Source organism: Gavia stellata, chromosome 10 (assembly GCF_030936135.1).
Source record: "Gavia stellata isolate bGavSte3 chromosome 10, bGavSte3.hap2, whole genome shotgun sequence".
In the NCBI taxonomy this organism is placed as follows: Eukaryota; Metazoa; Chordata; class Aves; order Gaviiformes; family Gaviidae; genus Gavia; species Gavia stellata.
The window spans coordinates 19,730,526-19,757,876 of NC_082603.1; the positions used below are offsets into that span (position 1 = coordinate 19,730,526).

Consider the following 27,351-nt stretch of genomic DNA (forward strand, 5'->3'; position numbering starts at 1 on the left):
TCTGCCTGCTGAAATAAGTCCTCATTTTTCTCATCCAAAGTACCTTTGCCTCAACCTGCATCATTGTGAGAATTAGCTTAAATAATTTAAAGATTTCTCCAGATATGTCTCACTATCTCAGCTACTTTTTTGGGTGCTGAACAGCTCGGCTTGTTGGGAGCTGACAGCATTCTGATATATTAAGGACTTTCTTTGCCGTGGTAAAAATATGGAATATATTTGAGTGAATACATTATTAGAAAAAAAACACATTTTTTTGCCTTTAAAGGCAAGATGTTCTTGGTTTGTTTCAGAAAGCTGATAGGCATGTGGGGCCAAAGTGGCTGCTGAGAGAGACACAGGAATAACCGTTTTATTTAATGCGATTTTACTCACTAGTAAGATCACAAACTTTATCCTGCAAATTGATAAGAAATATTAATAAGCTTTTACAGCTTTCAACAGAAAACTCTAAGGGTCATGTGTAGATTTTAGGCCAAAAACTTCTGAGAGCAGCTGGTGAGAGTATGGCATGTTGCAGAGTATTCGCATCTCATCTCACGCCATGTCCACTGCGAAGGGGCAGACAGACCAACACCGTGGCCTTGAGGCACATGTTTAGCTTGCTTTCGTACTGTTACAACAGAACAGGCAGCATCCAACGGCAGGGTAATCAGACTTGCCCTACAGGATCTGTAGCAGATGAGTTGAAACACTGGCATATAGGTGCATTAAGATAATCTTGGGACTGCTCACTAAATAGTGTTAACTTTCATCACTGCTCACCACTGGCAGTACTTCCATTCACGGAGCTGGTAATAAAAATATCTCCCATGGTCTTGAAAAGGCAGGGAAACAGTCAACAAAGAACTCCAAACCAAATAATCCGCTGACTCTGGAGTAACAACATTTCCCCCTGCATATCCGTCCTTCCTCCCACAGGGAATAAAGCAAGGGTGAATTTACCTCTTCCTCCTTTAAATTCATTGCTCAGCAAGAAACTGTATTACAGGAAAGCATTCCCACTGTTTTGGCATGGCTGCTGTATTACTTGCTTGTTCTGGGAGTATCATTTTGGTAACATAGGAGAGGAGGAGTGTGATCTTTGGAGAAAGAGGAACTCTAAGGGAAAGGGAGCTATCTGAAGTGTTGTGTTTTGGTGAAAGGAGGCTTTGTCCTGCATGACAACTTGGATCATAAAAAGTTTACTTAAAGATGGCCTTTCTTGGTTAGTAATGCATGCCTTCTGTTTACTTCCCGCAAAGGCGTCCAAGCATGCTATTTAATTCTCCCCCGCAGCGCAGGGTATTGTGTAGGACTGACCCGGCATTACCTCTCCTGGGCGTAGGAAGAAGTGAGCGAAGTGGTGGGTTTTCAGCCCTGCTCTGTGCCACCTGCCATGTCCAGCATGGCACCTGCAAGGGTGGTGTCTGGGTGAGGGTGCAGCTGTGACTGGGGATGGCGGAGGCTCAGGTGAGCGCAGGGAGAAGTGCAGAGCTGTGGGCATGTGCTGGGGCAGCCCTCGGAGCAGGGAGGTTATGGGGGGCAAGAGGTGTCCCCTGCTGCTGCTGTGCCCTCACAGCGCGGGAGCAGGCATGAACTGCTGTGGGGTCTTCTGCTCCCTGTCAGGCATCAGGCAGGGGAGAAACCCAACTTTTATTTGCTTTTGATTGAATCAGAACTGCCCTCAAATTAAAGGAGTGTTTTGAAAAAGCAAGGCCCTCAGGAAAAGTCAAAGTGCGTACAGAAAAGAGCAAAAGGTTTTAGTGAGTGCGATTCAACAGTGTGCTTCCATCCCTATTTACCCGGGGTATTGCCTGCTCTTTCACATCCAACTGGTTTAAAAATGCTTTGGGGGACAAATAGCCCTATGTCCCCTGTGCCATTGGTGGGAGCAGATGGGCTCTTCCAGAAGAGAGTGTACTACTCCAGTGTACTGAAACCAGTATCCCATGGCAAACTGGAGCTGCCTGGTGCAGCACTTAGGGTTCACTACTGGTGTTTAATTTATTCCCGGAACAGCAGCAAAACCAGGACTCGCAGCAAACAGTTAACCTGCACAGAGCTCTTCTTTCCTCCAAAACAATTTCTTTCAAATGCTGCAAACTTTGGGACAGCTGCATAATACAGGTTTTGATGTAAAAGAAATTGCTGAAGGCTCTCAACTTTGATGCTTTCCACTGGCCCTGTCAGCCTACATTGACACCTGCATAAGGGGATAAAATGGCAAACGTCTAGAATTTCTACCTTCTCACTGAGTGAGATTTGCCAGGTCTGTGTTAGGAGAAGGGCTGCACACATGGTTTCTTTGTAGCTGCATATAGCAACTACTGTGCAATGGAATTTCACTTAAAAGTAGTGACACACTGGATGCGCTTGGAGCCCGGCAGGCACGTGGGTGCTGAGCAGGACCATGCTGCAGGTCACAACCCCACCACTGCCCCTTGACTGCACACCAAGGAGCTGGTTACTACTCATCAGCAAACCTGGGGGAACTGCCACTCTGCAGACTCCTGTCCTGCAATGAAACACAAGGTAATGTGAACTATTTTGTATCACAGTGAAAACTTATATGCAAGTAATCCCCTTTTTTCCCCCCAAACTGCTGTATGAACTCAGTAAGACTTGTACTTGAGCCTAAACCCTGTCTGTGATCTCTGCACTGCCTGTAAGACTCTGGGAAGGTGTGGATATGACACTTCAGCAATATACAAGCCCCCAGTGATCCTATCCAAATGCAAAAGGTGCTGCTTCTTGTCCTCCGACCCCTGCCAAGGGCACCTGGGTGAAGGCAGGCTCTGGGCAAAGACTGTGGGGATGCCGGGTGGGGGAGAATGTGTCACTTCTGTAATGGGGCCCACTGCAGTTGCAAGGCCACTGCTTGATCTGTGGGCAGACATGCTGTGCCCTCTCCTTCCTTTCTTCTATAAATGTTTTTCTCCTTGATTAGTGGTCTGTCTCACAAATTCTGTTTCGATGGCCAAACTTAGAGCAGGGCTACAAATTTGCATCCCTACAGCCAGCTCAATGTCCTTAATTATATGTGTCTTTATATGTCTAAGGAAAATTTCAGGTTTCAAAATGGATGGAGAGAGGAAAGGTTTCTATATTTGTAGGGCTATGCATTTTTCCCATGTAGTATTTCCTGTAGAGACATCTGGGGCTGATTCTCATTTATGGTAAGGCTGTTTTACATGAATACAAAAGGGAGTTTGAAGCATGAATAATGGTGTTTTCTGCTAAAGCAATGCTGGGGGACTGGCAGAAACAGGAGCCCCATCAGAGTCCCAATGTCTGAGTGCAATGGCCGTGTTCTGAGACACAGTCACCGGAACCACATCCACTCTCCCTGTATGGGATGCTCGGATGTGCTTCTCATGGAAGTCATATTTGTAACAGTGAAGGAGACCTCTTGCTTACCCTGGTTTTGAGAGAGATAAAAGGGGAGAACCCCCCCAAAACCACAAACCAATCAAAATTAATTGCTGTAAAGTGTTTATTCATTGTTCATTACAGTGTTCATTGCAAGCTTCCTATTGTATCTGGCCCTTTGAGCAGCGTTTGACCATGCAAAAAGTATCACAATAAGGTGTGGCTTAGAGTCTTGTTGACTATTAAGTCAAACATCTCTTCATGTTCTTCTCAAACGTGCCATGTTTCCTGGGCTTGTTCATAGTACCTGCACAGATACTTTTTTCCATTTAGTTTTTTTCCAGAAATAATCTGTGCAGAGGTCACCAGCTGCAAACTGTTGCTATTTTCAGAATATCTGTAACATTTGCCTATTTCAATAAGCTTCCTACAAGAAAGTCATGGTTCAATCTTATCTAGAATGAAGAAGCAGCTTACACAGCTTTCTCCTTGCTTTTGATGCATCAACCACAGTCTTTTCCATTTCCTCTTCTAAAACAAGGCTGGAAAAGTCATCAAGAAGATGCATTCATTCATTTTAAAAAAGGTTGTTGAATCAGGAAATGAAATGGAGAAGTAATTTATGCTAGATACTTTCTAGTGTTTTTTACTATGTAACATTCTGGGATATGGTTCCTTTGCTTTGTCACCAGTTCAGTTCTGTCCAAGTCCCAAGCCAGACATCAATATTTAATAGGCTTTATAGATGTCAACTGTTTTTGAGGGATCATTTATTGCCCTTCTATTGTGGACATGATATGCTAGAAAATGATGAAAAGTACCTGCTGGCTAAATGAAAATGCCAGATGTGAAGAATTTTTGTTCATTTACAGATGTGTTGTAAAGAGTAACAATACTTCCTTTGATTTTTCTTGTTAGTGTCATTTGTTGGCTGAAGTGTTCCTGAGTATGTCTGCTCCACACCTTGTTACTAGATGAGCTAAAAAACAATAAATATGAAGACAAGGGCCAGCGAATTCAACAGGTCTGATTCTACTCTTCTCATTAGTGTAAATCTAGGATATCATAATGGAAATCAGTGTAGTTAGTGGAAAACAAATTTAAGTGAGGACAGAATTGATTGAATGTACATGAGGAAGATAAGCAGCTGAATGGAGTAGTGACTGTACGCTCGATTACATTTGCCGTTGACTCTGGTGTCCAAAGGGACATCATTGAACCAGCCCTGCACACATGGCTGCAGCACCTGAGGTGCAGCAGGATTTGGTCCCACCCATGGTCACTCCTCTCTAGCTGCTGTCCCCCACAGATCAGAGGGGAGATCCTCATCCCAGGTAACTGCACTCTCACGAGTGACCTGCAGGACTGGGAGACCTCAGTGCTGCTGAAGCCCTGCCAAAGCCTCTTTTCACGAGTGGTCCCTCATGCCCCAGAGCAAGTGCTGCATGTCTGGGGAAGGACTGCTGAGGGCAAAGCCACGCTGCACAGGAGTCCAGGCTGCCTTGGAGCTAGTGGGCAGCCCAAGGGAGTTGCCATCCCTGCTGCACCTGGGATCCCTTAGCACCCAGAATGAGGAAGGTGTGACGGTGACCTGAAACTGTCCTAAACTTTTCTCCTTTTCCAGCTCTGGGATTTCTCACTTTCCTAGAGGTAGATTATTCCTGTATGACAATAATACTGACTAGTCCTCTCAAATTCATTGAGCAATGGTATGAATCCTAGTGCAGCTATACTGGCAGTGTGTTCACCTGTAATGCAGCTGATTGACCTGTCCCACAGAGCAAGGCATGAACTGGACCCCCCTGTCCGACTAACTATCCTGCCTCCTCTGCCCCGTTCATGTCAGCACAGCTTCCTGCCTTGGCCCTTCAGGCCTCTGCCATCAGGACTGATGCTATTGTATTGCCCGTGTTCTCACTCCATTGTGATCAGGTTAGAAACCAACAGTAAAAACATGCTTCAGCACAGCTGCTTGGTGCTTGCATCGGTCAGGCCAAGTGACCTACGCGTGCTGGGGAAGATAACATGGCCCTTCAGGCAGGACATGTGCCACTGAATTTGAAGACCTGCAATCCTGGTGGTGTTTTTAGACCTCCTTACAATGCTGACCTCTGTTACCCTGAGGATGGCATGGCAACACGCTTCACCTGCAGACTGGCATTGAAAATAACCCACCAAATCTGTTTCACCCAAAGTAGCCCATGATGCAGCAAGGTACGACAGGCTGATACCTCAAGTTTTGCCAGTTCCACTTTTATGTTGGCCTGATACAGTTCTGGACCTTTAAAGACTGAGGTATTTTGGTTACTATTGGAGTTTTCTCCATGCTGTTTCCCATCTGCAACTTTCATGTTCAGCAAAGGGAATATCCTGGCTCAGAGACTCCAGGTGAGGAACAGGCAAAGGTCTTCTGTGGTGAAAACACAGCTCAGCCCAGAGGCTGCTGAGACCGCCGTCTATCTGTCTCTGGATCTTCACGTAAGGAAGCTGTAAAGCAGCCCTGACTGCAAGGTCCTGGAAGTAAACTGCCCATGCTTCATTCTTCCTGAGAAAGCAAACAGTGTCAGGTTCAGGGTGAGAAACCCTCTTTCTTCATAGAGATTGATGTCCTCCTAAATACATGTGACATTGCTAACTTCCAAGTTAGGCATCTATCTTCTTCCAGGTTTAAGCATTTGAAGCTGTTTGTATAAAGCTATGGAGTCTATAAACTAACCTTTCAAAGGTTTGGGGCAAACATACCCTTAAAACTTTTCTTCAAGTGTATGACAGGTCTGTAAAAAAAGGCCTGAAAAGTTATTCCAGTACAGAGTAACACCTAACAGAGGAATTAACAGTTCTCTAAAGCAGTCACATTTAACTACAACAGCTATAAAATCTTCTCTTAGTACCTGAAAAATCAAAGAAGGAAAAGCATCTTTTCAGTAATTATTCATACTTAAATGATCTGAGATCTTCCCAAAGAAGCTGCTTCAACAGCTAAAATTTTCATGCTGGTTCCCCACGCCCCCGCCCCATGGTTTCTTAGTATTTTTTCCTATTCCTGTCACAGGCACATAAATATTTCACCAAAATTGTCTGTAAATCTTCTTGCCCTGAAATGCATTCAGTTTTAGATGATGGTGTGTGGCTGTTGATAACATATTGGCAGCTATTGCTTCAGTCATGATGGCACAAAGAAATGAAGAAGTAGTTACATCTCCTTGGTTTTATCGATGTTAAACCCAAAACATGACCAGGAAACACTAACCCCTTACTCCCCTTGCTCCTGGGCTTTTGCTGTTTGTTGTAAATATTTGTACATGGAACTGCAAAAGAGCTGAGACATGTCCCTGTGAGATGCCTCTGCAGAAAACAAGCTAAAATCTGTCTCTTTGAAAAGAACATCATAGACTGGAACTATTTCCTTAAATACTTGTATATGCGAAAGCAGTAGTAGCTTTTTGCAGGTAGAAGTACTGGGGAAAAGAGGATGTGTTTGCCCAGCTTGATTAAACTTCAAGTAAAACAGGATAATGTGTTTCGGGGTAGGTGCTTACAAGGAGCTGGAGCTGCTAATAAATCTGCAGCTTGAAGTATTTTACTGTCTGTTTAGGATGCTGAAATATTGTACACAGTCCCTCAATCTGAATCTCCTGGCTGAGCTGCCGCAGAGGTTTGTCCAACGGTGCTACCGGAGTCCAGGGGCCGGCGGTGGACGTGGGGAGCGATGGCCATCTGCCCTGGCTCCTTGCTTGGAGAGGCGGCCGTGTACCCCACCGCAGCCTGTGCACAGGGGTGGCGAGGCGGGGCAGCGCAGCTGGGCTCCCCTCTGAGGCATCAAAACATACAAGCTTTACTCTCCCGTTGCCTCTCCAAATCTATTTTGTGGTAGGCTTTTCTCTGGAAAGGAGAGCCTGAAATAAGCCAGCTTAAAGCTGATCTTTCATCATTGAAACAAGGGACTCGTGAATATATCATGTTTAGGCAAAAATGAGGGATTCCTAACCACTTTTGTTGACTTTCAAAGCATGAGCTATGTTTCTGAACACCATTCCAGAGCATGGCTTCACTTGCTCTACTGAGAGACTAAAACGGATCCCCTAAAACTTACTTATTTGTAAGTACTTATTTTATTCCTTTACATACAAAACAGTATCCAGACAACACAAGTTGTCTGGTGTGAAATTCGTGATTCCTCTCTCAGGGTGAATTCCTACCATAGCACGTTCAGGATAGCACAATTGCAAGCTAAAATAAAACTGAAAATATGACAAAGGGAAGCAGACCAAAATAAACACCTGGTGTGAGGTGTAATTACCTGTCACTGGGAAAGCAATTCAAGATTTTCATACAATTGGCTGTAACAATTCCTGAGCTAAATTATGCTGTCAACAAACCACATAGAAGTAATTTAACAAATGTCAGAACATCTTGGAAAAAAGAAAAAAAACCCCAAAACTCATAAGTATAAGGGTAGGATAAAGCTATTGCATGATCTGTCATGAGAACCAGCAAATGGAGAGCTGTTTCTAACACCTTGAAAGCATCTTGGGCAGCTATAATCCATCTGGCTAAGCTGACTTAAGTATGCTGGCTGGGAAAAGGGGAAGAAAGATTCCTCCTGCCCCCCAATATGATGAGGGGAAAAAATTACTTTTTAAATGTTGTCATAGTTTCCACTGAGGTAGTCAAGGCATATTTTGGCCTTTGAATGACACCATTGGGTTGCATGTAAGTTCAATAATTATTAACAGTAATATTTTTATTAAATTACTAAAAATTATTTTGCCCTTCTATTTTAAGCTTCTATATGCAATGCTATAGCCTGGTATATATTTAAAAACTTTACGATAGGTGGGTATGCAATATATTTCAAGAATTGCCGGGGGCGGGGGGGGGGGGGGGGGTGTGTGGAATCCACATCTTGAGTATGGAAAAGGTAAAGTCTATGCTTTCATACAACCAGGAGATAAAACACTGGATTGGTTTGCCTAAGAAACCTTTCCTGATTATGCTGAAATCTTTTATGAGAGGTTATCAAAGTACCCCGATAAGGCTATTGCGTAAGGACGACATAACTTAAAAATAAAGCCACATACAATATGCAGCTATATGAATTGCTGTTCAGATGTACAGCATTGTTTGGCTCTCATAATTATCTCTGTGTGTGTTCTTCCCTTACAGGGAACACGGGAAAGCTCAGCTGTTAATAAAAGCAGAATACCAAACAAGATGCCAAATAATCTGGCTTTACAGCTTTGCACAGCACAAACGGCGGGGGAAAGAGCAGAAAGGCGCAAGGCACAGGCAGGGTGCGAGCTCCACGCAGGAGAAGCGAAATGCAAAAGAATGAGGTTCCCAGTGATCCTTGGGACGTGGTCAGGAGGTGCAGCTGAGTCAAATGGGAAGTGCTTTTGTATTAGTAGACTGTTCCTGGTTTTGTTTTAAAATTGAGCAGGAATACGATCAGGGTGTAGCATACCGCTGTTTGCAATTCTCTCAGATGCGTGAGCTCAGGCAGACAACAGCAAGCCTACGCTGTAGAGTGTACTGTGGTGGTACAAATGTCAATCCAAATAACTGAGAACTAAAAAAGTTATCATAACACAGCTGGTATTGTTTGAGAGGATAATCTCTTCAGACTTACGCACTACAGGACAAAAAAGAAGCCCAATGCAATTTGAGGGGCCACCATCCATCAAGCTTTTTGCATTTACAGCGTGTGGAACTACACAACAGGCTGGGAAGGAAGCAGTCTTGTGTTAAGAAACTCCCTGCTACAGCACTATGATAGAGAGAGAATACAGATGCAAAGTTGCAAAGGGCCACACTGTGCTATGGTGTATTTATCTGATGCTATCGCTGTGGAGAGCAGTTCCTGGGGGAGATGAGGAAGCCACTCAACGACGTGAAGCAAGACCATGAGTCTTGCATCCCACGGAGAACCACAGTGTTACTGATAGTGCCTAACTGAAGTCAGCAATTCAGGGGAGAGACTGACAGCACAGCCAGCATCTATCCCCAGCTGCCAGATTTACCTCAAGCTCTGAATGTGCATTTCTGAGAGCAAGAAGGGATCTCAGTGGCTCAAAAAGCCATTGAGTTTGAGATGAACACTGTATGTTATGGCAACTATCAGCATCTGTTATGTTTTGCATGCATTTGATATTCTGCTTGGGAATAAGCGAGGGGTGCTGAGGGATAACGCACCCCCTGCGCTGTGTGCGCTTCCCTCGGCGCCCAGCTCCTGTGTCTGCAGCTCGAAAGCAGTGCAGGCTCCTGCTAGTGTCATGCGTTTAGACCCTTAGAAAAAAAATACGGTTTGAATGGTATAATTATGAGGGGGTTTTCTGTATTATATTCTTCTGGGAAATACAAGGTGGGAGGATTAGTTAATATTTTAGACTACAGGGTGTAAATTGAGAGGTGCGTATAGAGTGTGTAAGTTCTGAGTTGCTGCTGTTTAACGGACTGCAGTCACATATTGCAGCATGTGTACATGTAATTGTCTCCAAACTGGAGACTGCATCCTTAAAGGTTCCCTTGCTATGCATTACTTCTCTAAACAAGAGACAGAAATATAAAACAGTATTACCAAAGTAGATGATTCATTCTGATATGCTACTTAAAACACGCCAAGGACATGAGCTACAGCTCAGCCAAAAAGTCCCTGTCTGAAATAAACATTGATCTGATGGAGTCCTGCATTAATTTTTAAAACATAACAGCAAGGGGCAAGGAGGGCCAGGGTTTTTCACCACAAACTTGCTGCTTACACAATAGGAAGGAGGTATATTTTCAGTGCTTACTGTTCTTTTTCTAAATATTTGTCCCCAGAAGTTGTATTTGCAATGGGGGAGTTCTGAAGAATTCTAAGGTTTTTAAGGCTCTTTCAGAATAATTCAGTTTTCAGTAAATAGTTGGGAAAAACACATCCTGCTTTGCACATTACACGTAAGATTGCAGAAATGTATTTTTAGGGTCTTGAGCTAAATTAACATCTGGGTCAATTGATATTTCAGCTGTATTACATGCGTTTGGTCTGAAGTAGCACATTGCGTATTTTTTACCCTCAGATTATGCAGTGGCATTTATCCTATATGCATATAGCTTGCAATTTATCCCTAACATCTGAATAAATCTTGGATTTTCAGTCATCTGGCATACTTGTAAGGTCTCCACATTTTTTATTACTTTGCTTACAACTAATTACTCTGGATACAGCACAGTCTATTTATATGCTTTGTAAACACTCCCTCTTCCAAATGCTTTGTGGTATCATTTTCTTCAGTGTCTTTATGGAAGATTGTCAAGTGAGGGAAGCAGCTGAACTGGAGAGGCATAGAAAAGAGTGGAAAATAAATCCCCTAACATCAACAAGGAAGTGACTGTCAGTGTTAGCAAGTATTTTTGATAACTATTCTGTTAAATTATTTACAAATTTGGAGTAATATGTTACCTGCTGCTATGTAAAATGAAGATTTGCTTTTTTCCCTGTCAGACTGCCATATGAAGTAACTTCAGTGTACAAAATCCCATAGCACAGAACAAGCAGCTTTGGTGCCACTGGGATCGTTCCCACTACTTGATCATGGCCTCACAGCAGTGATCAGTCTTTTAGTGCTCCTGCAGGCACCAGCATTTCCTCAAAAGTATCATTAAGATAAAAAAATGATCTTTTTTGCCTAGATAGATGCATGCCTTTGTATGGATTAATGAATCGCGTCCTACAGGCAGAGCTGGAGATGGGCACGCTTGCCTGGCTGTTGCTGGCACATGTGATTTCTTTGCAGCAATGGGTATGAAGCCTGGAAGGAAGTTTCCTATCCCCAAGTTTGCTAAAACAAAGGCCTTAAATCTCTTTCATCCTCCAAAGCGCGGAAAATAGTGTTGAGTGAAGGCACAGAGTTGCTGCTGGCTGTCAGAGGCACATGTGAAATGCTCCCCTTTCCTGTGACTAAGTTCCTGAAATCTGGAGTTCTTGCACAAAACCCACAGGTGTATTTGACATTTACTGGGATTTTGCAAAGGTAAACTGGACCTGGTAGAGATAATATTGCCAAAAATGAAGGTTCTGTGCATATAAAGTGTGTCACTGAAATATCTAGATGGATTTGAAGGGAGGCTTTTATGTATTGGAAAATGTAACACCTTTTGTCACTGTTTCCTCAGGAGTCTGCTTTGACAAATGTGGTGTTTTAGGACCTGTGAATACTCCAAATGAACTGCCCAAACTTTAACAGGAAGGCTCTGTTTTATAATCATCTTTCACAAGCATTCATAATTTTTCTCTAGCTTTTATCAGTGTTTATAGGAGGATTTTATTCAGCTTTAGGTTTTTACATGACATGAGTGGGGAGGGGGGGAGGGTTGCTCTGAAATAATTCTGTGCCTGGTGAAAGACCTAGTCCTTTCCTTCCTGCAACAGTGGTTCTTGCTCACATTCCTAATCAATTTCAAATAACTGAGGAACAGGGTCAAAATTTCACCTCTAAAAATAAAGTGATGAAAATAGCCTATTAAAAATACTATGCTATATTGGTGGTACAGCTGTAAGGGATTTACAAAAATTAATTATATTACTATTGTAAAAATATCAGCATTGACGTTAGTGCCAATGTATTTTGGTCTTGGATTGCACATATTCATCTGTCTGGTATTTTCAGAAAAAGCAATCTACTGAGTCTCTTACTCTATAGAAAATTTTTCCTGCCATTATACATGCCTGATCTAGTATTCTTAATCTGGAAATTAAACATTCATCGTACAAAAATATCATGTTGTACTTAACAATACTTTTGGCTTTCTTCTTAAATCTAGAGATTCCAAGAAAACAAATAAGCCTCATTTTTTTTCCTTTATTAGGAGCTAAAGAGTACTGAAGAAGTGCGATCATGATTTACTCATGCAAAAAAAAAAGTAGAAAATAGTGTAATTTCCATTTTCATTGACGTTGTTAATACCTATTGGGTCTGGAAACTCCTGTTTTGATGAATGTCATCAACAAATGTTGTCAGGTTTAAATTATTCCATTGTTCTGCATGATTTAAGTATGCTGCGTGTTAAAAGACTCCGGATACTTAAAAACCGCTAGAGAGAATTAGTGGGAGGTTGGAGGAAACTTTCTGACTTATCAGAGCAATCGTTTATTGTTAATGGTTGAGATAACAGTGTGAAGCTGGTCAGATTATTTATGGGTTCTGTGATTAAATTTTTCTTCCCAAAGATGAAGTTCATAAGTATTCACAGTGTTATGACATTATTTCGCACTCTTCCAAAGTTTGGGCAGGGAAAATGGAGTTTTTGTGGCTGCCTCAAACAACTGTATTTTGCATCATTTTGAAGGTCATAAACTGGAGTCTCGTGGAATTTTCTGCTTCTATAACTGGGGAGAAAATTCTGGTAAGATTTTTAGTGTGAGAACAAGTCCTGTTACTCCAAGGCAGAGATTTAACATGGTGTTTGCCACTGAGCGTCAGTAGCTCACCTCTCATCAGGTGAGAAAGTGGAAGACTGAGGCTTCTGCGAACCCTCCTTGCTGTTGCCAGGAGTTAATTTTGCTGAAGCAAGCCGGAACTGTATTTTTAGTTACTGCAGAAGGAATATCTAGGAACACATTTTTTTGGCTGCAGGGCAGCACTGTGAAAACCTGCATGGCCCCAGGGCTGGAAGTGGAGATGGGCAAGGAAGACTTTTCTAGGACTAAGGAAACGCAGAATGAAGCATCTCCCATAGTTGTTAAGAAAAGAAAGGGAATGCCTTTAAAAAGAATTGGCCTAATGCAGAGCACTCTGTGGCTTGGGAATGAAATACTTCAGATGACTGTGCTGGTTCTTCCAGATGTGTGAGCAATTTTTAGTGCTGATGAGATTTTGCTAGCGGGCTGAGTGCCACATGAGTGTGGACGGTTTCACTCCAAATGGGCTCCATTTTTATTCTTTCACAGAGAGTGTTTTCAGGAAATCCTGCAGAAAGATGTCCTATAAGATGTCTCTAAGCATTTTTTTGAGTCATCTTTCCAATGTGAAAGGGCGCTACGGAGCGCTACTGAGGAGGTCAAGTAAGTGTCCTTGGGTGCTATGAACTAGTGTTTTTTCACATAGGACAACCACAGCTTTTTATTTTTTGCAAAAATAGGTTTTTGCTTCCTTTTGCTGATGGAGACAGGGCAAGTTTTATACAATGACAGAGAACCAGGACCATTTGGGGAGGGCCTCTGCCATGGGCAGGAGGCTTTGGGGAGACCTGCTGGGGAAGCCCTGGTGCGGGGGACCCCGCTGAGGGTGCTGAATGCCTGTGGCAGGAGGTCACCCCCACCACTCCGGTGGGGGAACACTGGTTAAACACACCTGCTGAGGCCTCTCTTTGTCCCTCTCTCAGCACACATCGGTAGAGGTGGTGATTTGGTCCTAGGAATACAGACTCCCAGTCATATTTATGGACTTCACCTACAAGGGGATTTTCAGTTCAATGAGTATCCCAGAAAATACCTCATGTCAAATACATCTTCCTGCCTGTAAGAGTGGGTGTCTCCACTTCCTGCCTGGATGGCAAAGCACTCCACCAATGATGGGATAAAGATTAACTACAAATGAAAGTCATTGGGTTTTCCCTAACTCCTTCTCTGTTTTTTCTTTCACCAGTTGCTCTTAGGTTCCAGAGCCCCTCTTTGAGATGGAAATTTACTGTGCTTCTCTCTTGGCAGTTTGGCCTATTTGGTAATTGGAGTCTTCTCGTTTGGTGAGCCGTTCCCATGGTTCCCACGTTGCACTCGTTCTTGCTCTCGTATTTTCCGTTTACTTATTACTTTCCTAATAACTGGTTCTCAGGCTACTCTCTTCCTTTAATATTTTCTTGTGTGTTTGGCTAGGCTTCTCCGCATTCTTGGTATGGCACATGATGTGCCATCCCTGGAACAAGACGTCAGACCTTTTCAGCTGCTGGGTGTGGGGTTGCTCCTCCAGAAGGCTTTGCTTCAGTCACCCATTTCAGCTCCCTCCACGAGAGTTTTTACTCTGCTTATGGTGGGTCTCTGCTGTAGCAGCACCTTTCTAAAAGGGATGATACCTGGTCTTGTAAACAATTGCAAGTATCTTGGCTTCATTGAGACACCTTTCTCAGTTGGAGCTGCTGGAGCCTTGTGGTCTGGAGCCTCTACTCTGTCTTGCGGTTCACTGAGGCTCTCTTCTGTTTCTCGCTCCCGGCTGGATATATTCCCTTCTATGCTTTAACTAAGCATCTTAAGGAATCTCAGTGGTCTATATGGTCATTTGTGGCTTGGCATTTTTGCCAGTCCTGACTCTATAATGCTGGTTTTTTGCTCTCTGTGCCAGGATCTCTGAAGTTCAGTCCCATGTACCCGCAGCACTCTCCTTTCCTCTCTCAGCCCCTCCCCCTCACAGGTTTTTGTGTACTGGTCTTGTAAGGCAGAAAAATCCTCTCTACTCTGAATTCTTCAAAATGTAAATTTATGTTAATTATCTCTTTAGTTTCCTAGTAGAAGATTAGAAGGGATAGCATTAATCTAAAAAGTCATCAGCTGTGCTCTTTAAAGGCATTTCCAGATTTTTGACGTACTCAAAACTGGAGAATGTTGCTTCTCACTAATTCCTTCTATCCGAAGGCAACAGGCATAATTAGAGAGAAGGGAGATGCTGGTCATTACAATTTCTTTCACTTTCTACAAAGAATAGACATGTCTAATGGTTTCAGACCTGGAGTCCCCCATTCTTCAATTTTAGCCAGTTGTTGTCAAAGACGTGCTGTAATCCTTTCCATTTCTTGTATTTCTTAATCATATGTGATAGCTTGGTAACTTTCTTTAACTGGAGCAATGTGTTAAAATTTTTTGGCTGCCACAGAGAGATTTCTAAATAAATATTTTGCTGAACTAGTTTCCAACAGTTTTGGTATGTAGCCTAACACCATATATTGTGGTGTGCAGGGAAAAATCAGTTCTCCAAAGGGAACTCAACAGCAGCATGGATCTTCTGCCAAAAATTCCTAATTCTGGGACTGTACCAGGAAACTTGTGTGGGTCTTGTTCTGCTCCTACTAATGTCAAAGGTAAAGCTCCTGCTGACTGCAGTGGGATAAGGCTCAAACTCCAACAATCGGTCCTCACATTCCCACTTCACACATTTTCCTTCAAATTCTTATTCATTTTTTAATTTATTTTTAGGCTCTGGCAATCTACTAACCATTGCTCTCTCCTGTACATTTTCTGGAAGGAGAATCACAGATAGGAGCCATTTTCCTTTACGCTGTTTAAGAGTAGCTCCTGTTTTGTGCCCCAAAGTGTGGCTGGAACTTAGCAGCTGTAATCTGGAGTGACAGATGATCAGGTCAGATCATGAAAGGAGGAAAAAAACTGCTGGAAAAGGAGAAAACAAACAGAGGAAGAGCTTGCAATCATGTCAGAAAGGCAAGAAGTGATATCTCAAAAGAACTCATTTTGTATTTCAGTAATCCCTGGGTTTACTTGGAGAGATAAGAGAAATAAGGGATAGGCTGTGGTCAAGCAGGAGATAGCAGACATGGAAAAATGGGATCTTGGGACATTTACCATAGGAAATGAAACTCCAGCATCACTGTGTTGCAATGAGTGCGAACACATTTGGATCTTGACCATGTCTTTTGGTGTGAGTAAGTATGCAGATGGCTATATATAGCTTTGGAAATAAACACAAGTAACCTGATAGCTTTAAACATAGTAGGTTTTGCTTATTAGGCCGTAAGAACACTTGGAAGAAGCAAGTGTAAGAATAAAACTAATTCTGATTTCTGCCGTGAAGCTTAGAAGAGATTTGGAGCTGATCTAAAACACAAGGCAATGGGGAACAGGTTGGGGACTGCCGGACTATTTCTGACCGTGCCACGTGCTCACTGTCTGACATCAGGGAAGTCATTTGTTTTCCTTGTGCTTTTTCATTTGCTTTCTTCGTTTGCATTAGACAGTGCTCATTTCTTCTGTTAGGAGCTTCAGCAGCTCTGGAGGGTGTTAATATCGAAGGAAACCAACTAAGCTGCAGAGTAAGTGCAAGAGCTGCCAGGCAGAAAGACACAGGGGAGGGAACAAGGAGCATCCCCTGCATGTTCCCAACCCATTCGTGGACACGCGGCTCAGACGTGTGAGCTGCATGTGGTGGGGAAAGAGAAAGGCACAGGTAATCCTTCCCCTGGCTTGCCCTCCCCACAGCCTGAGCAGCCCCTGGTCTCCTTGCAGGAGAATAGCCAAGGATGCTGCCCAAATGGCCTGCAGGCAGGGTTCAAACCACAGCAGGGGCTGTAACAAGGGCGTAAAGAGCAAAGCACCAAATGGCAGTGAAGTGTCCTGCTTTGTGAACTCAATTTTGTAGTTTTGAATATAGAACACTGAACAACCAATGCTATTTTTAAACTTTATACTGGTTTAAGTCACTGCATAATCAGGGTCAGCAAAGTTTTATTTACACCCTGTATGTGCAGCTGGCAAGAATCTCAAGTCATGCCTTCTTCAGTGCAAACACTGCTGGAAAGGGAGATGTCAGCACATAGTGCCCCCAGCCCATCTCACCATGTCCTGCAGAATGGCTCCTACTTGTCGGTGTGCACCGAAATGAGGGCAGGATTTACCGAGGGTCACCCTCAGGGCAGAATTCTCTCCATGATAGACCTAATGCTAAAGGGTTAATAAATCAACTATATGTCTACTGCATACAAGACATCTTATTTAAGTGATTGACAGATTTCGTGGAATGGCACCAAACCATTCCAAACCCAATCTATAATGTACACATTTTAGTTCATCTTAATGTTAATAAACAAAACCTAAATGAAATATAACACTGCAGTTGTTGGAAGCCATTCAAGTGTGGTTTAAAACAGAAATGCTGACAAAGACTTTATTGCAGCAGTGTCCAATGCCTCCCTGGGCAGGCATTATGTTCTCTTCGGTGAACAAATAAATTTTCACGTTCTGCTGTCGCTTTGTTAATGCAAGGTACATAGACAGGGAGACAAAATCTTGTCAGCTTTTACCTTCAGCTTTCAAAAAGTGCAGAAAATAGGAAATCCCCCGGTTGCCAGTGAGACTATACAGATTCTGGATGATTCAAGGTATTGAAAATTAATTTGAGTGTGAAATTAAACACTAAAACACTCAGGTGTGTTGCCTGAGAATATTTTTTTCCCCTGTAACTTTGGTTTCTATTATCCCAAAGAAAATTCACTGTTCTAGGTTTGCCCTTGGCTGCCTCACAATCCCCCCCATTTTTCTGCCTGTTCCTAGCTACCTGGGTCACCCAGAAAATGCCTTTTCACCTGAGTAGAGCATCCTCAGCGATAACAATATAAACTCCTTGTCTTGTACAACCTTTCCTTGTGCCTTATCATTTCTCTTGTTTTCTGCTGTTTGGTAATATGCTTGGTTTTATTTCATGTCACCTTTCTCCACCTGACCTGCAACTTGAAGGTCTTTGCTGCAGGTCTGATGTGCAATCTTCGTGCTTGTAACGCCCAGCAAGAGCCAAATAGCATAATCCTAACTCACGTCAAATTTCTGCTTAGGTCAATGGGAGTTTTGCCTAAGTAAGGCTGCAGGATTTGACCACGGGTTTGCTGCACAGTGTGTATTGCAATTTCTGGTATTGTTTAACTCCACCTCGTTTGTTTTGAGAGACAGTTTGCGTAAAGATGTCTTACGGGATAAAGTTGTAACAGACCGTGTTACTGGGACAAGGTAAGAAAACTGGACGTTAAAGCTAAAAAGACCTTTGTCTCTTTAGGAAGAAGGCAGTGAAGGGTGTCATGTTTCTTTTGGCATTGTAATGCCACCAAATTACATCGGCTCTTCAAACATTTTCCAGAGGGAGGGTTGCTGGAGCCCGCTCCAGTTTGTACTCGAGATGCACACCCAGCTCTACCTCCCTTCCCCCCTCCTGCGTCCCCACATTTTAATTTAACGTGCAGCTCCCTGCCCAGCCCTCCCCGCTGAAGCCCGGCGGGAACCGAAGGCGCTCCTCGCCCTTCGGACGCACTAAACGGCATCACCTGTCTGCATCTTCCGCGTCCCTCCCGCTGCCCGGGGCGCTGCCAGCCGGACCGGGCGCACCTGGGGCCGCCGCGCCGCTCTCCCTCCCCGGCCCCGCCGGTGCTGGGGCGGACGGCGCTCGGCTCGGCACTGCGCGCCCGGCGGGTCCGGCTGCCGTCCCGGGTCCGCGCCCGGGGGAACCTGCGCGGGGCAGCGCGCACCATGCGCGGCCGGGGTCCGGCCCGCCCCGGGGGCCGTGTCTGCTGATGTAATCGCCAGGCAGCCAGCGCTGAAACTTAACACCGAGGCAGGCGGGGAGGACCGCCGGTGCCGGGGCAGGCGGCTGCAGCGCCGCTCCGCCGCCGGACTCCGCGGGCAGCCGCGGGGCTCCCCCGCCACCCGGCGCCCCCCTCCCCGCCCGCCCCCCACACACCCCGCCCCCGCGGGCCGCACGCGGGCCGCCCTCGGGCTTGCGCGGAGCTCGGCGGAGACCTCGGGGCCGGCGGGGTTTCATGGACAGGAGCTGACCCTACGGCGGCGCGGCGCTCGGCTCCGGCTTTCCCTCGGATCTCCGCTGCCCGGGCAAATGCATACAAATGCATTTGGGAGCCGAGAGGAGAAGGCGAGGACGCATCTCTCCCGCGGCACAAACGTAAGCGGGAGCCGGGGAGGCGTGACGGCGGGCCCCGCTCCCCCGGCCGGCGGCGACGGGGCGCACCGCACCGCCACCCCGCCGCGGGGCGGGGGGCTCTGCCGCGGGGCTGGCGGGGGATGCGGGCTGCGGCTCAGCTCCCGCCCCGGGGCCAGAGGACGGCGCCCCCAGTGCGCTGTCCACCCACCCCCACCCCCCGAGCACCAGCCGTAACCCCGCGAGGTCCCGGGTGTCCCCGGAGGACCGGCGGGGGCTGCGGGGTGCCGGCTCCCCGGACGGAGCCCGCCTGCGCGTCTCTCCCCTCCGCCCGCCCCTAGCCCTTCCAGGCGCTCTCCCTTCTCTTTGCTCTCCCTCTTGCTTTCCTGGATGGTCCCGGTCCCGTCCAGCACCCCCGTGTCATCCTTCCCCTGCCCAAGCCCACGCCCCGGCAGGCAGGCTGGCTCTGGGGAGCCCGGCCCGGGGAGGGTTAGGCGGCTGTGTGGCCGCCGGGGAGCGGGGGCAGCCTGGCCTGAGAGCCGGTGCACCCCCCGTCCCCAAGGGAGAGGCAGGGATCCTGGGGGAGGGCGCGCCTCTGCACCCACAAGTAACCCGGCTGCTCGCCCTCCCTTTTGGTACCTAGCTATTAAAACACAGCAAACGAACAAAACCTGCGGAATTTATGTTTAAGAGCTGAGGCTACTCTCTCAACAACGGAGATGACCAGATGAGGTGCCCTGTATTTACACGCTTCTGCAATAGGCTGAGGTATTTCTAATGCATCATCATCTGTGATGCAAAGGTAGAGCTGCCCAATCCTCTATAGTTTGCCTGCAAGCAGCCTGGGCAAGGTGATTGTGAACTTTTGATAGTTGTAATGATATTATAGAGGTTACCAGTATGTGTCTCCTTTTGTAAAGTGCTTATTTTATTCTGGCTGTGGCTTAAATGAAGTTTACTGAGAGCTCCGAGAGGGACAGAGAAGGATTTGTCTTGTGTTGTAGTGAGGATTATGCCACTCAAGTGTGCCTGGTGTATAATCTGGGTATGCTTGAATGCTTATGAGCAGTTACGTGGCTGCTTGAAGGTGGCCTTCCCGGGAGATCTGTATGTTTAATGGCCGTGTCTGTGGGACTTCTTCAGGAACCGTCTGAGTGCAATTTAAAAAAGGGGTTTATTTGATATCTGTAAAGGGATATTGCTGATAGAGAAACAGAGATGGAATTACAGTAAAGTAGTACAGTAGCAGAGATGCAGTGTACACGAGTTAAAAATCGGAGATAGTTTCAGACCATATATCCATATGCTTCAATTTACTTGACTAGAGAGAAAGCAACCTGGTTGCTTGCCTGTATTAAGAAACCACAATTCTTCGCAAAAGGATCAGGCTTCCTTAGCATATATCAAACTAGTCAACTCCTTGCAACCTAGACCACCTTTTTGTGCAAATGCCATTAGGTCAGGCTTGCTACTTGTATAGGGGTGTCTCTGCAGGTTAAATAAATAAAACTCCTACAGCTGCATGCCTCCTAAATCTCTCACCAAATTTGTTGATAGAACATGTAATTTTAAATCATGAACAGCCTGGGGTTATTCTCATCTCTTGCAAGCGCTGAGTTGTAGAATGGTTGAAGAGCAATCTACAAAATGTGCAGAGACAAACCCTGAAAGAAGAGCATATTTCACAGGAGTGGGAATTTGAGCTGTATGCTTTTGCCTTAATACAGAGGACAACACTTAGTGTATGCTATCTAGACAAGAGAACTAGTGTAAGAAATCAGGTATGTACTCGTAAAATGGTTCTAAAAATCACATCTTTTCCATTAATTTTTCTCCTTTTAGAAACACGAACAGAGTTGACTGTTCTTCTGGACGTGGTAGTTTTTCATCTTAAGGCAAACGCTGCCTGGAGAGTGGCTGGGCCACCAGGCAGGGAGTTTCTTTTCTCTGAATTGCAGCACTGTTGTAGGACTCCTTTATATATTGCTCTTTCCTTCTGAGGAGCAGTGGCCTCTTTTGATCCTCTGCCTTTTCCCCTTCTTTCCAATTGTGAACTTGCTGCAAAGGATTCAGGAGCTTCCCCCTTGCTGGTCAGGTGCCCAGTGGCATCCATGCCCAAAGGGCATGTGGCTGTCACCAGGGAGAGGTTTTGGAGGCTGTTGTGTCTGTGTTGATTTGATAGTAGGTCTCCTAAAACTTGGGAAGCAGCACTGAACCTGCTGGCTAATCTCATTATAGCAGCAAAGGAACATATCTTTCTTCTCAGATCATGAAAGACAAGGTTTTTAACAGCTTGGGGTCTTTGAGAGGCCCAGAGCATCTCTGTTCACAAGGTGCTATCACCTTTCCTAAAGCCCTCCTCAGGCTTTATGGACACAAACTGGGACATTCTCCTCTCCTCGGAGGAGATCCAACAAAGCCATGCATGCAGGGCAGGTGCTGGTATTTAAACCATCATCACTGATGAGTGCAGGGTTGAATGCATCTGTGCCAGTTACACTAGGAACAGGTTTTCCTGCCTTCTCTAGCAGCCAGCTGGTGGTATTTCTTCCTTTAAACTTGAGGTTTAGGAAACTAGCCTGCAGTGAAAAGGACAGTGCTGTGCACTGACCAAACCCAAGCTCTGTATGCTGCTGAACAGTCTTCAGAGGGTGGAATTTCTCATCGTTGCTTGCCACAACTTGCTTTGAAATTTATCAGTTTTGTCATCCATCCATCACCCGTAATGGAAAACAATAAACATGGATAGTCACTGCCCACTTATAGGAAAAGGCAAACAGCCACAAGATGTCAAAGATTATCAGAAAGATAAGCTCTATTTTAAGTGGTGGAATGGCTTAACCACATTTGATAGTGCCTTCCTCTGAACAGTTATATAGTTGCCCTCAGCTTGTGCTTGCATGTAAAATAGGAGAGAGGATGGAAAGGTAGGAGGAGGGGAGGAAGGTCAAGAGATACCTAGATTCTAGGACAGGACATAGCTGAGGTGTATTGGAACAGCTTCGTGTATGATGTTAAATGGGGAAAAATAGCCAGCATTTCGAGTCAGCTGGAGTCTTCCCTGCTACATGCTTTTGCATTTTTCTATTGTTGTGTCCCAACAGGGCAAGTCTCCCCAAGAGCTATGGGCTCAGCTAAGGCACGCGGTCCAGGGTTTCTGCGTGCTGTTTGCTTTGTTCCTTGCTGCTATGGCAGACGATGGATCAAGCCATGTATGCATTACACAGCAGGGAGCCTGGTGGCTTAGTGGCAGTGCTGGTGTGAGAATGGAGGCTGAGAAGTGGCTGCTCTACAGCTTAAAAGCTGCAAACGCAAAGAGTAGTGATCTTGACCGAGAAGGGAGGGGTTGCACAAATGGATACTCTGAGGAAGACAGAATTTCATTTTTCCATCTTCTGCCATGGAGTGCTCCCTTGTACTTCACTTTAGGTTGCACATGGCTTCATATACGAAAAGTTTTACTTGCTGTGAAAAAAGGTAGAAGGCAGACTAACTTTTCCCACACGTTAGAGGACCTCCAGCCCTATGTTTGTCTCTAGTCTCTGTTTTTTCTCTTAGCTGATCGCTCATCTGTTCTTGACATTAGCTGGAGAACACTGGGTAAGCCAGGCATTTGTCTTTACCTCTCACTAAATGTTTCTCTATATCCAGTTACATCTGTGTAATTTACAGCCCTGGGAGCATTTTGGAATTTCTTGCCTTCCTACAATATTTGCTGGGAGGTGACAGAGGCAGATACCTGACACACAGCTTGTCCCTGGCTGACGTTGTGGCAGAGGCTGTTGTAATGTTAAGAGGAGTCATCTTTGTATTTTGGGCTCTGGGGTCCTTTGAGCATCCTGACTTTGGAGTTAACTAAAATGTCTTACGCTATTTTTAATTGCAAATCCATTTTGCGGCCATGAAAGTAAAATAAATAAACAAATAAAGAGTTGTCCCAGTTTTAGCTGATACAGTGCAATGCATGGACTTTCTTCCTAACACAGCTATCTCCTGTCACTGAGCTTCTCATTAGATGAAAAGATGATGCATTGTGTGACACAGAAACTATGAATTTGAATTTTGGTCTTCAGAGCTGAAAAAAAAAAACCAGCACCAAAGTAAGTGTTTCGTAGCTGACCCGATGTTTGGACAACAGTCAATATTAGGTCTTTTGCAGGAGTGGCAGAACTGCTCCAGAAGATGTTTCATGGCTGTAGCAGGAGAAAGCCTGAAGAAAGAAATAGTTAGGGACTGCAGTAGTTAATTAAAAAACATGCCCTTACAAGCATGTTGGGATTTGTAAGGCATAGTTTCCACCCCGCTCCCCTTCTGTGATCAGAACTGAAGCAATGATACATATTTTTTAATATCCTGCACAATCTGTACATTTTCTTCTAAAAAACATGATGTAGCTACAGTTTCACACTGGCAATACCAATGACAAAATATTACCATTATCATGCGTTACTGTTCCTTAAATTATTCATTTGTTCTTGTTGCCAACACTTTTCTCACAATATGCAAATCCACATGTAGGTGTATAACCAATGGACCTAATTTTGTCCAAGATCCAGTCCACTTATTTGCTTTGAAAACTTTGAGCAGATGTTTTGAAGAATGCTGTAGGAGACTCTTTAAGATATATCATAGCAGGAAAAATGTGTTTAGTCTAATTTTATAAGGCTTCTCTTCCCTTGTAATTTGAAATCCTGTTTAAAAAAGTGCTTTGCCTGAAAATCAGTGTGGCAATTTGTGAATACAGTCCAGGCTGCTGATTAGGTAGAAAAGGAAAGGACAGCAGAGAGGTTTGCAGCTAGAGAGTGCTTGGTGGTGGATAGTGTGCTTTTTTAATTATTGTTTGAACCAACACACCTGTAACAAATGGGAATTGTTTGGGTCTATAATGCTTCCTTTCTCCTCCCAGCATTTGTCATGGGTGTTGTTCCTCAGAACAGGAATTGGGGGAAGGCTCAGCCGGTGGGCTTTGGTTGCCCAGTGTCTACCAAGGGCTGGGCTTGGGGAGGAGGCGGTTGAGAACTACCTGCTGCTTGGGTTGGACTGGGCTGGGGAGGGGGTCTGCAAGAAGCAGTGGCACCAACTGAAGTAGCCCTTTCCCCTAAGGGGGACTTGGTTTGAAAACTGGTGTGAAACCCCACAGTAGAACTGCCTAAGTGGAAGGCAAATGAGTAATCAAACCCGTCCTCTGCTAGGTCAATGAATTTTGACTCTTTTTTTTTTCTTTGCTTCACTGAGCAAATTGATAAAACGAGATTTTTTGCTCTGTGATTTTCATGCCCTTGGATGTTTCTGGAATGTTTGAATTGCAAACCCTTGAAAGGGATATTAAGCTTTTTCACTAAATACTGCTATATATGTGTGTGTGTATGTACATATATATAAATATTTAAATTATAGTATTATTTCTTGTCATTGTAGCATTACTAATACTTAGTTTATGCATATGTTATCCTCTGAGCTGAAGGCAACCTGGCAGTAAACACTCAGTGGAAGGAACTTGTCTGTCATTGCTGTTTGAACCATATGTTCCTCTATAAAGTGGTAGGGTTTCCTTCCCGTGCTTTTTTTGCTGTGCAAACCTAATTAATTAGCTGGCAAAGTTACATCACATGAAGTTACAGGTGTTTAGTTGCAACTGTGTTACTTTCAAATACTGTTCCAGATACTCAAGTGCTCTCTGGCATAGTCCAGCAAATGCTTTTAGTCAATCTACCATTTAATATTATGAAAAAATCAATGGCGTTGCATATGTTAATGAGCTGGGTTGAGCTGAGTCTTGAGCGTGAGCTGAGCAGTTAGTATCAGAACTTTATTTCTGATATTTTAGAAATATTTATTCTTAGAGCTAAATAGATACAGGTTATTGTTACCTACATCTGTTTCTCTGCCTGGATGTCCAATGTTAACAGAATATATATTTCTCATTTATTAAAAGATTCAGTCACTGAAAAGAGTGTGATTAGATGCTAGTCTAGCTAATATGATAATTGAGTAACAAACAGCATACAGTCTGTTTTTTAACCATGGTAAAAATGTATTCTTTCCCCAACTTCCAACACTTTTCATTTAAGGCAAATTTTGAGCACATAATCTATATCAACCTTATATATGTTCATTACAATCAGTGAGCCTATGATACCTATCAGTATTGCACTCTTCTACCTGAGCATGAAGTTTTAAGTCAAAATATGATGGGATTTTTTTACTTTGTGAAGAGCGTGTCTGTTTATAACGTGACATAATTTTGTAATACAGGAACAAAAGTGTGACACAACATTTTCATTTATGGTAAAATGATGTGATATAGTGACAAGACTGACAGCAGGTCAAAAATATCTAATGATCTCTGCAGGCATTAACTTGTCATTTATTTTATGGTTTCTTTACAGTAACCTTCTTTTTTTTCTTTCCAGGAAGAAATTCACTAAATAGCAGCATTCGTATTTGGAGGCTGCTGCAAGAAAATATAAACCAGATGCTGTTATTTTACACTGGCTTATATTAATAAAGTATATGTACTATATATGAGGGTATACATAATCCCTGATCTTTGTGTAAAATGCCTCTCAGCGTCAGTGGAAAGTTGTACAATGTGATGGCTTTGATCCAGGACTTACTGAAGTCAATGGTATCCTGCCATTGACTTTGGATGTTGAATCAAGCTTCTAATTCCTTGGAGCTCTGAAGCTGTAGATGTTTTCTCACATGTTCTTTTCTTTCTTTACCTTGTAGGAAAACTCTCCTTTTTATTGCAATATGTATAGCTGTGGGTGTTGCACAAGTACCCAAACAAGGTGAGAATGTTTGTGGTTTTTTTTTTTTTTTATAACAGGACATTTGTATAATCTGTTACTAGATGAAAAGAGTAAATGGCTATTGTTACTAGTGACCTTAGGTTCAGTTCCTTAATGGTGACTTAAAGAAAATACCAGCTACAGCATAGTGAAAGCAAAAGTTTAAAGCAACCAGTTTGGAAAAGATGACCTTTTGAAAATTACTCAGATTTTCTGTCTATGAAATTGCTTACATATTTAAGCAAGCTCTTCATAAAAGAGAAGCCTTGTACAGTGAAAAGGCTTTGATTGTGTCTTCACTGCAAGTGGGTGTCTTTGGGGGTGGCAAGCTATGACTGAGTTACCTTTGCACTTAGGGCTGTGCAAGCAAACCACTGTGTATAATAAAGGCTCAGTCTAGGCTGGCATCATTAAAGCAAAAAGTGAAATTGTGTATTCATTTGGTTTTGCATTCAGATGCAGATGTTAGTGAGGAAATAGGGTTGTTTTGTTTTTAGTTTCTTTTTTAACCTGCCAGCTGTTATAACTGCACCAGATGTGCAGCTTACACTGGAGACCGCTGTGGGAATATTAGTGCCCTGAAGTGGTGGAGGTAATGTGCCATTTAGTCATTTCTTCTCTGCCAGGTGAGTAGCAGCTTCACTTCTCTGCCGTGTTCCTTCACCCTACAGGTGAAGCAAGAAATAGGTCATCCTTGGCTGGTAGGTGTGTTAACTGCAAATACTCAGCTGAATACAAACAGCTGGGTTGCATGGTTAGGACAAGAGTCATTCCTGGTAACATTCTGCTAGAACCCTATGGGATATCTCAGCAGCCTCCCACCATTATTCTCACCAATGCCTTTTTCCTTCTCATCATTCCCTGCGACTGGCAAAGCTTGCTTTCTTCTTCAGTTGCGTTCCCCCTCTCCCCTGTTCTCTTTGCAATTTTACCTTCCATTAGTTGCTCATTGTTTGCCTGGTAAGACTGGTTGTCGAGTTTTCACACCGAGCTCAATGGGGGACATATGCTTTTGCGATGATGGGATTTTCCCAGATTTTTCTGATAGTTGAGCCAAGTTCTCATCAGAGGAGGGGCAGCACCCATAGATGTGTGTGGCCTGCCCTGCTCCAAGCCTGAGGGGATGGAAAGGGAAGAGGCTGTTTCAGGGAGGCAGTTTGCACTTTCCCGGTGTAGGGGGAGCAGGTGAGGGATGCCAGAGACAGCTGTGCAGTGATGGTTTGTGTTGCCTTCATCCCTCCAGCCCACACTCCTCCTCTGCAAAGAAATAAACAATTTCACTTCTCATGTGCCTCAGCCTGAGAATTGCTTTTCTAATGGAACTTCAGGTGAGGACTGTGAAGGCTGCAGGACTGGGGGATGGCAGCGGCATGGGAGAGTGGGTGCAGTCTGAGGCTTATTTGCCTCTTGGCTGAGAGTACCTCCACGCACAGAGCTTTGCAGAAATAGGGTAAAGCCTCCAGTCTTGACATGCTTACGTCTGATTATTTTTTATTTTGTCACCAGCAGATGAAGGAGCTTTCTTACTCTTTTTTTTATTACTTAACAGCATTTCTAGATAGCTATATGGGAAACCTTACTGAATG

General features: G+C 44.3%; 1 protein-coding gene across 1 annotated transcript in view; it reads left to right on the top strand.

Annotated features, from left to right (window-relative positions):
- The first annotated feature begins 1,437 nt into the window (after window positions 1–1,437).
- COL24A1 (collagen type XXIV alpha 1 chain) overlaps window positions 1,438–27,351 on the top strand; it is a 173,356-nt gene continuing 147,442 nt past the window's right edge. Inside the window, exons 1-6 of the mRNA XM_059822180.1 lie at window positions 1,438–1,452; window positions 8,518–8,645; window positions 12,614–12,735; window positions 17,992–18,052; window positions 18,410–19,204; window positions 25,704–25,765. Of these exons, the coding sequence (XP_059678163.1) occupies window positions 1,438–1,452; window positions 8,518–8,645; window positions 12,614–12,735; window positions 17,992–18,052; window positions 18,410–19,204; window positions 25,704–25,765 (1,183 nt within the window). The remainder of the gene's footprint in view (window positions 1,453–8,517; window positions 8,646–12,613; window positions 12,736–17,991; window positions 18,053–18,409; window positions 19,205–25,703; window positions 25,766–27,351) is intronic.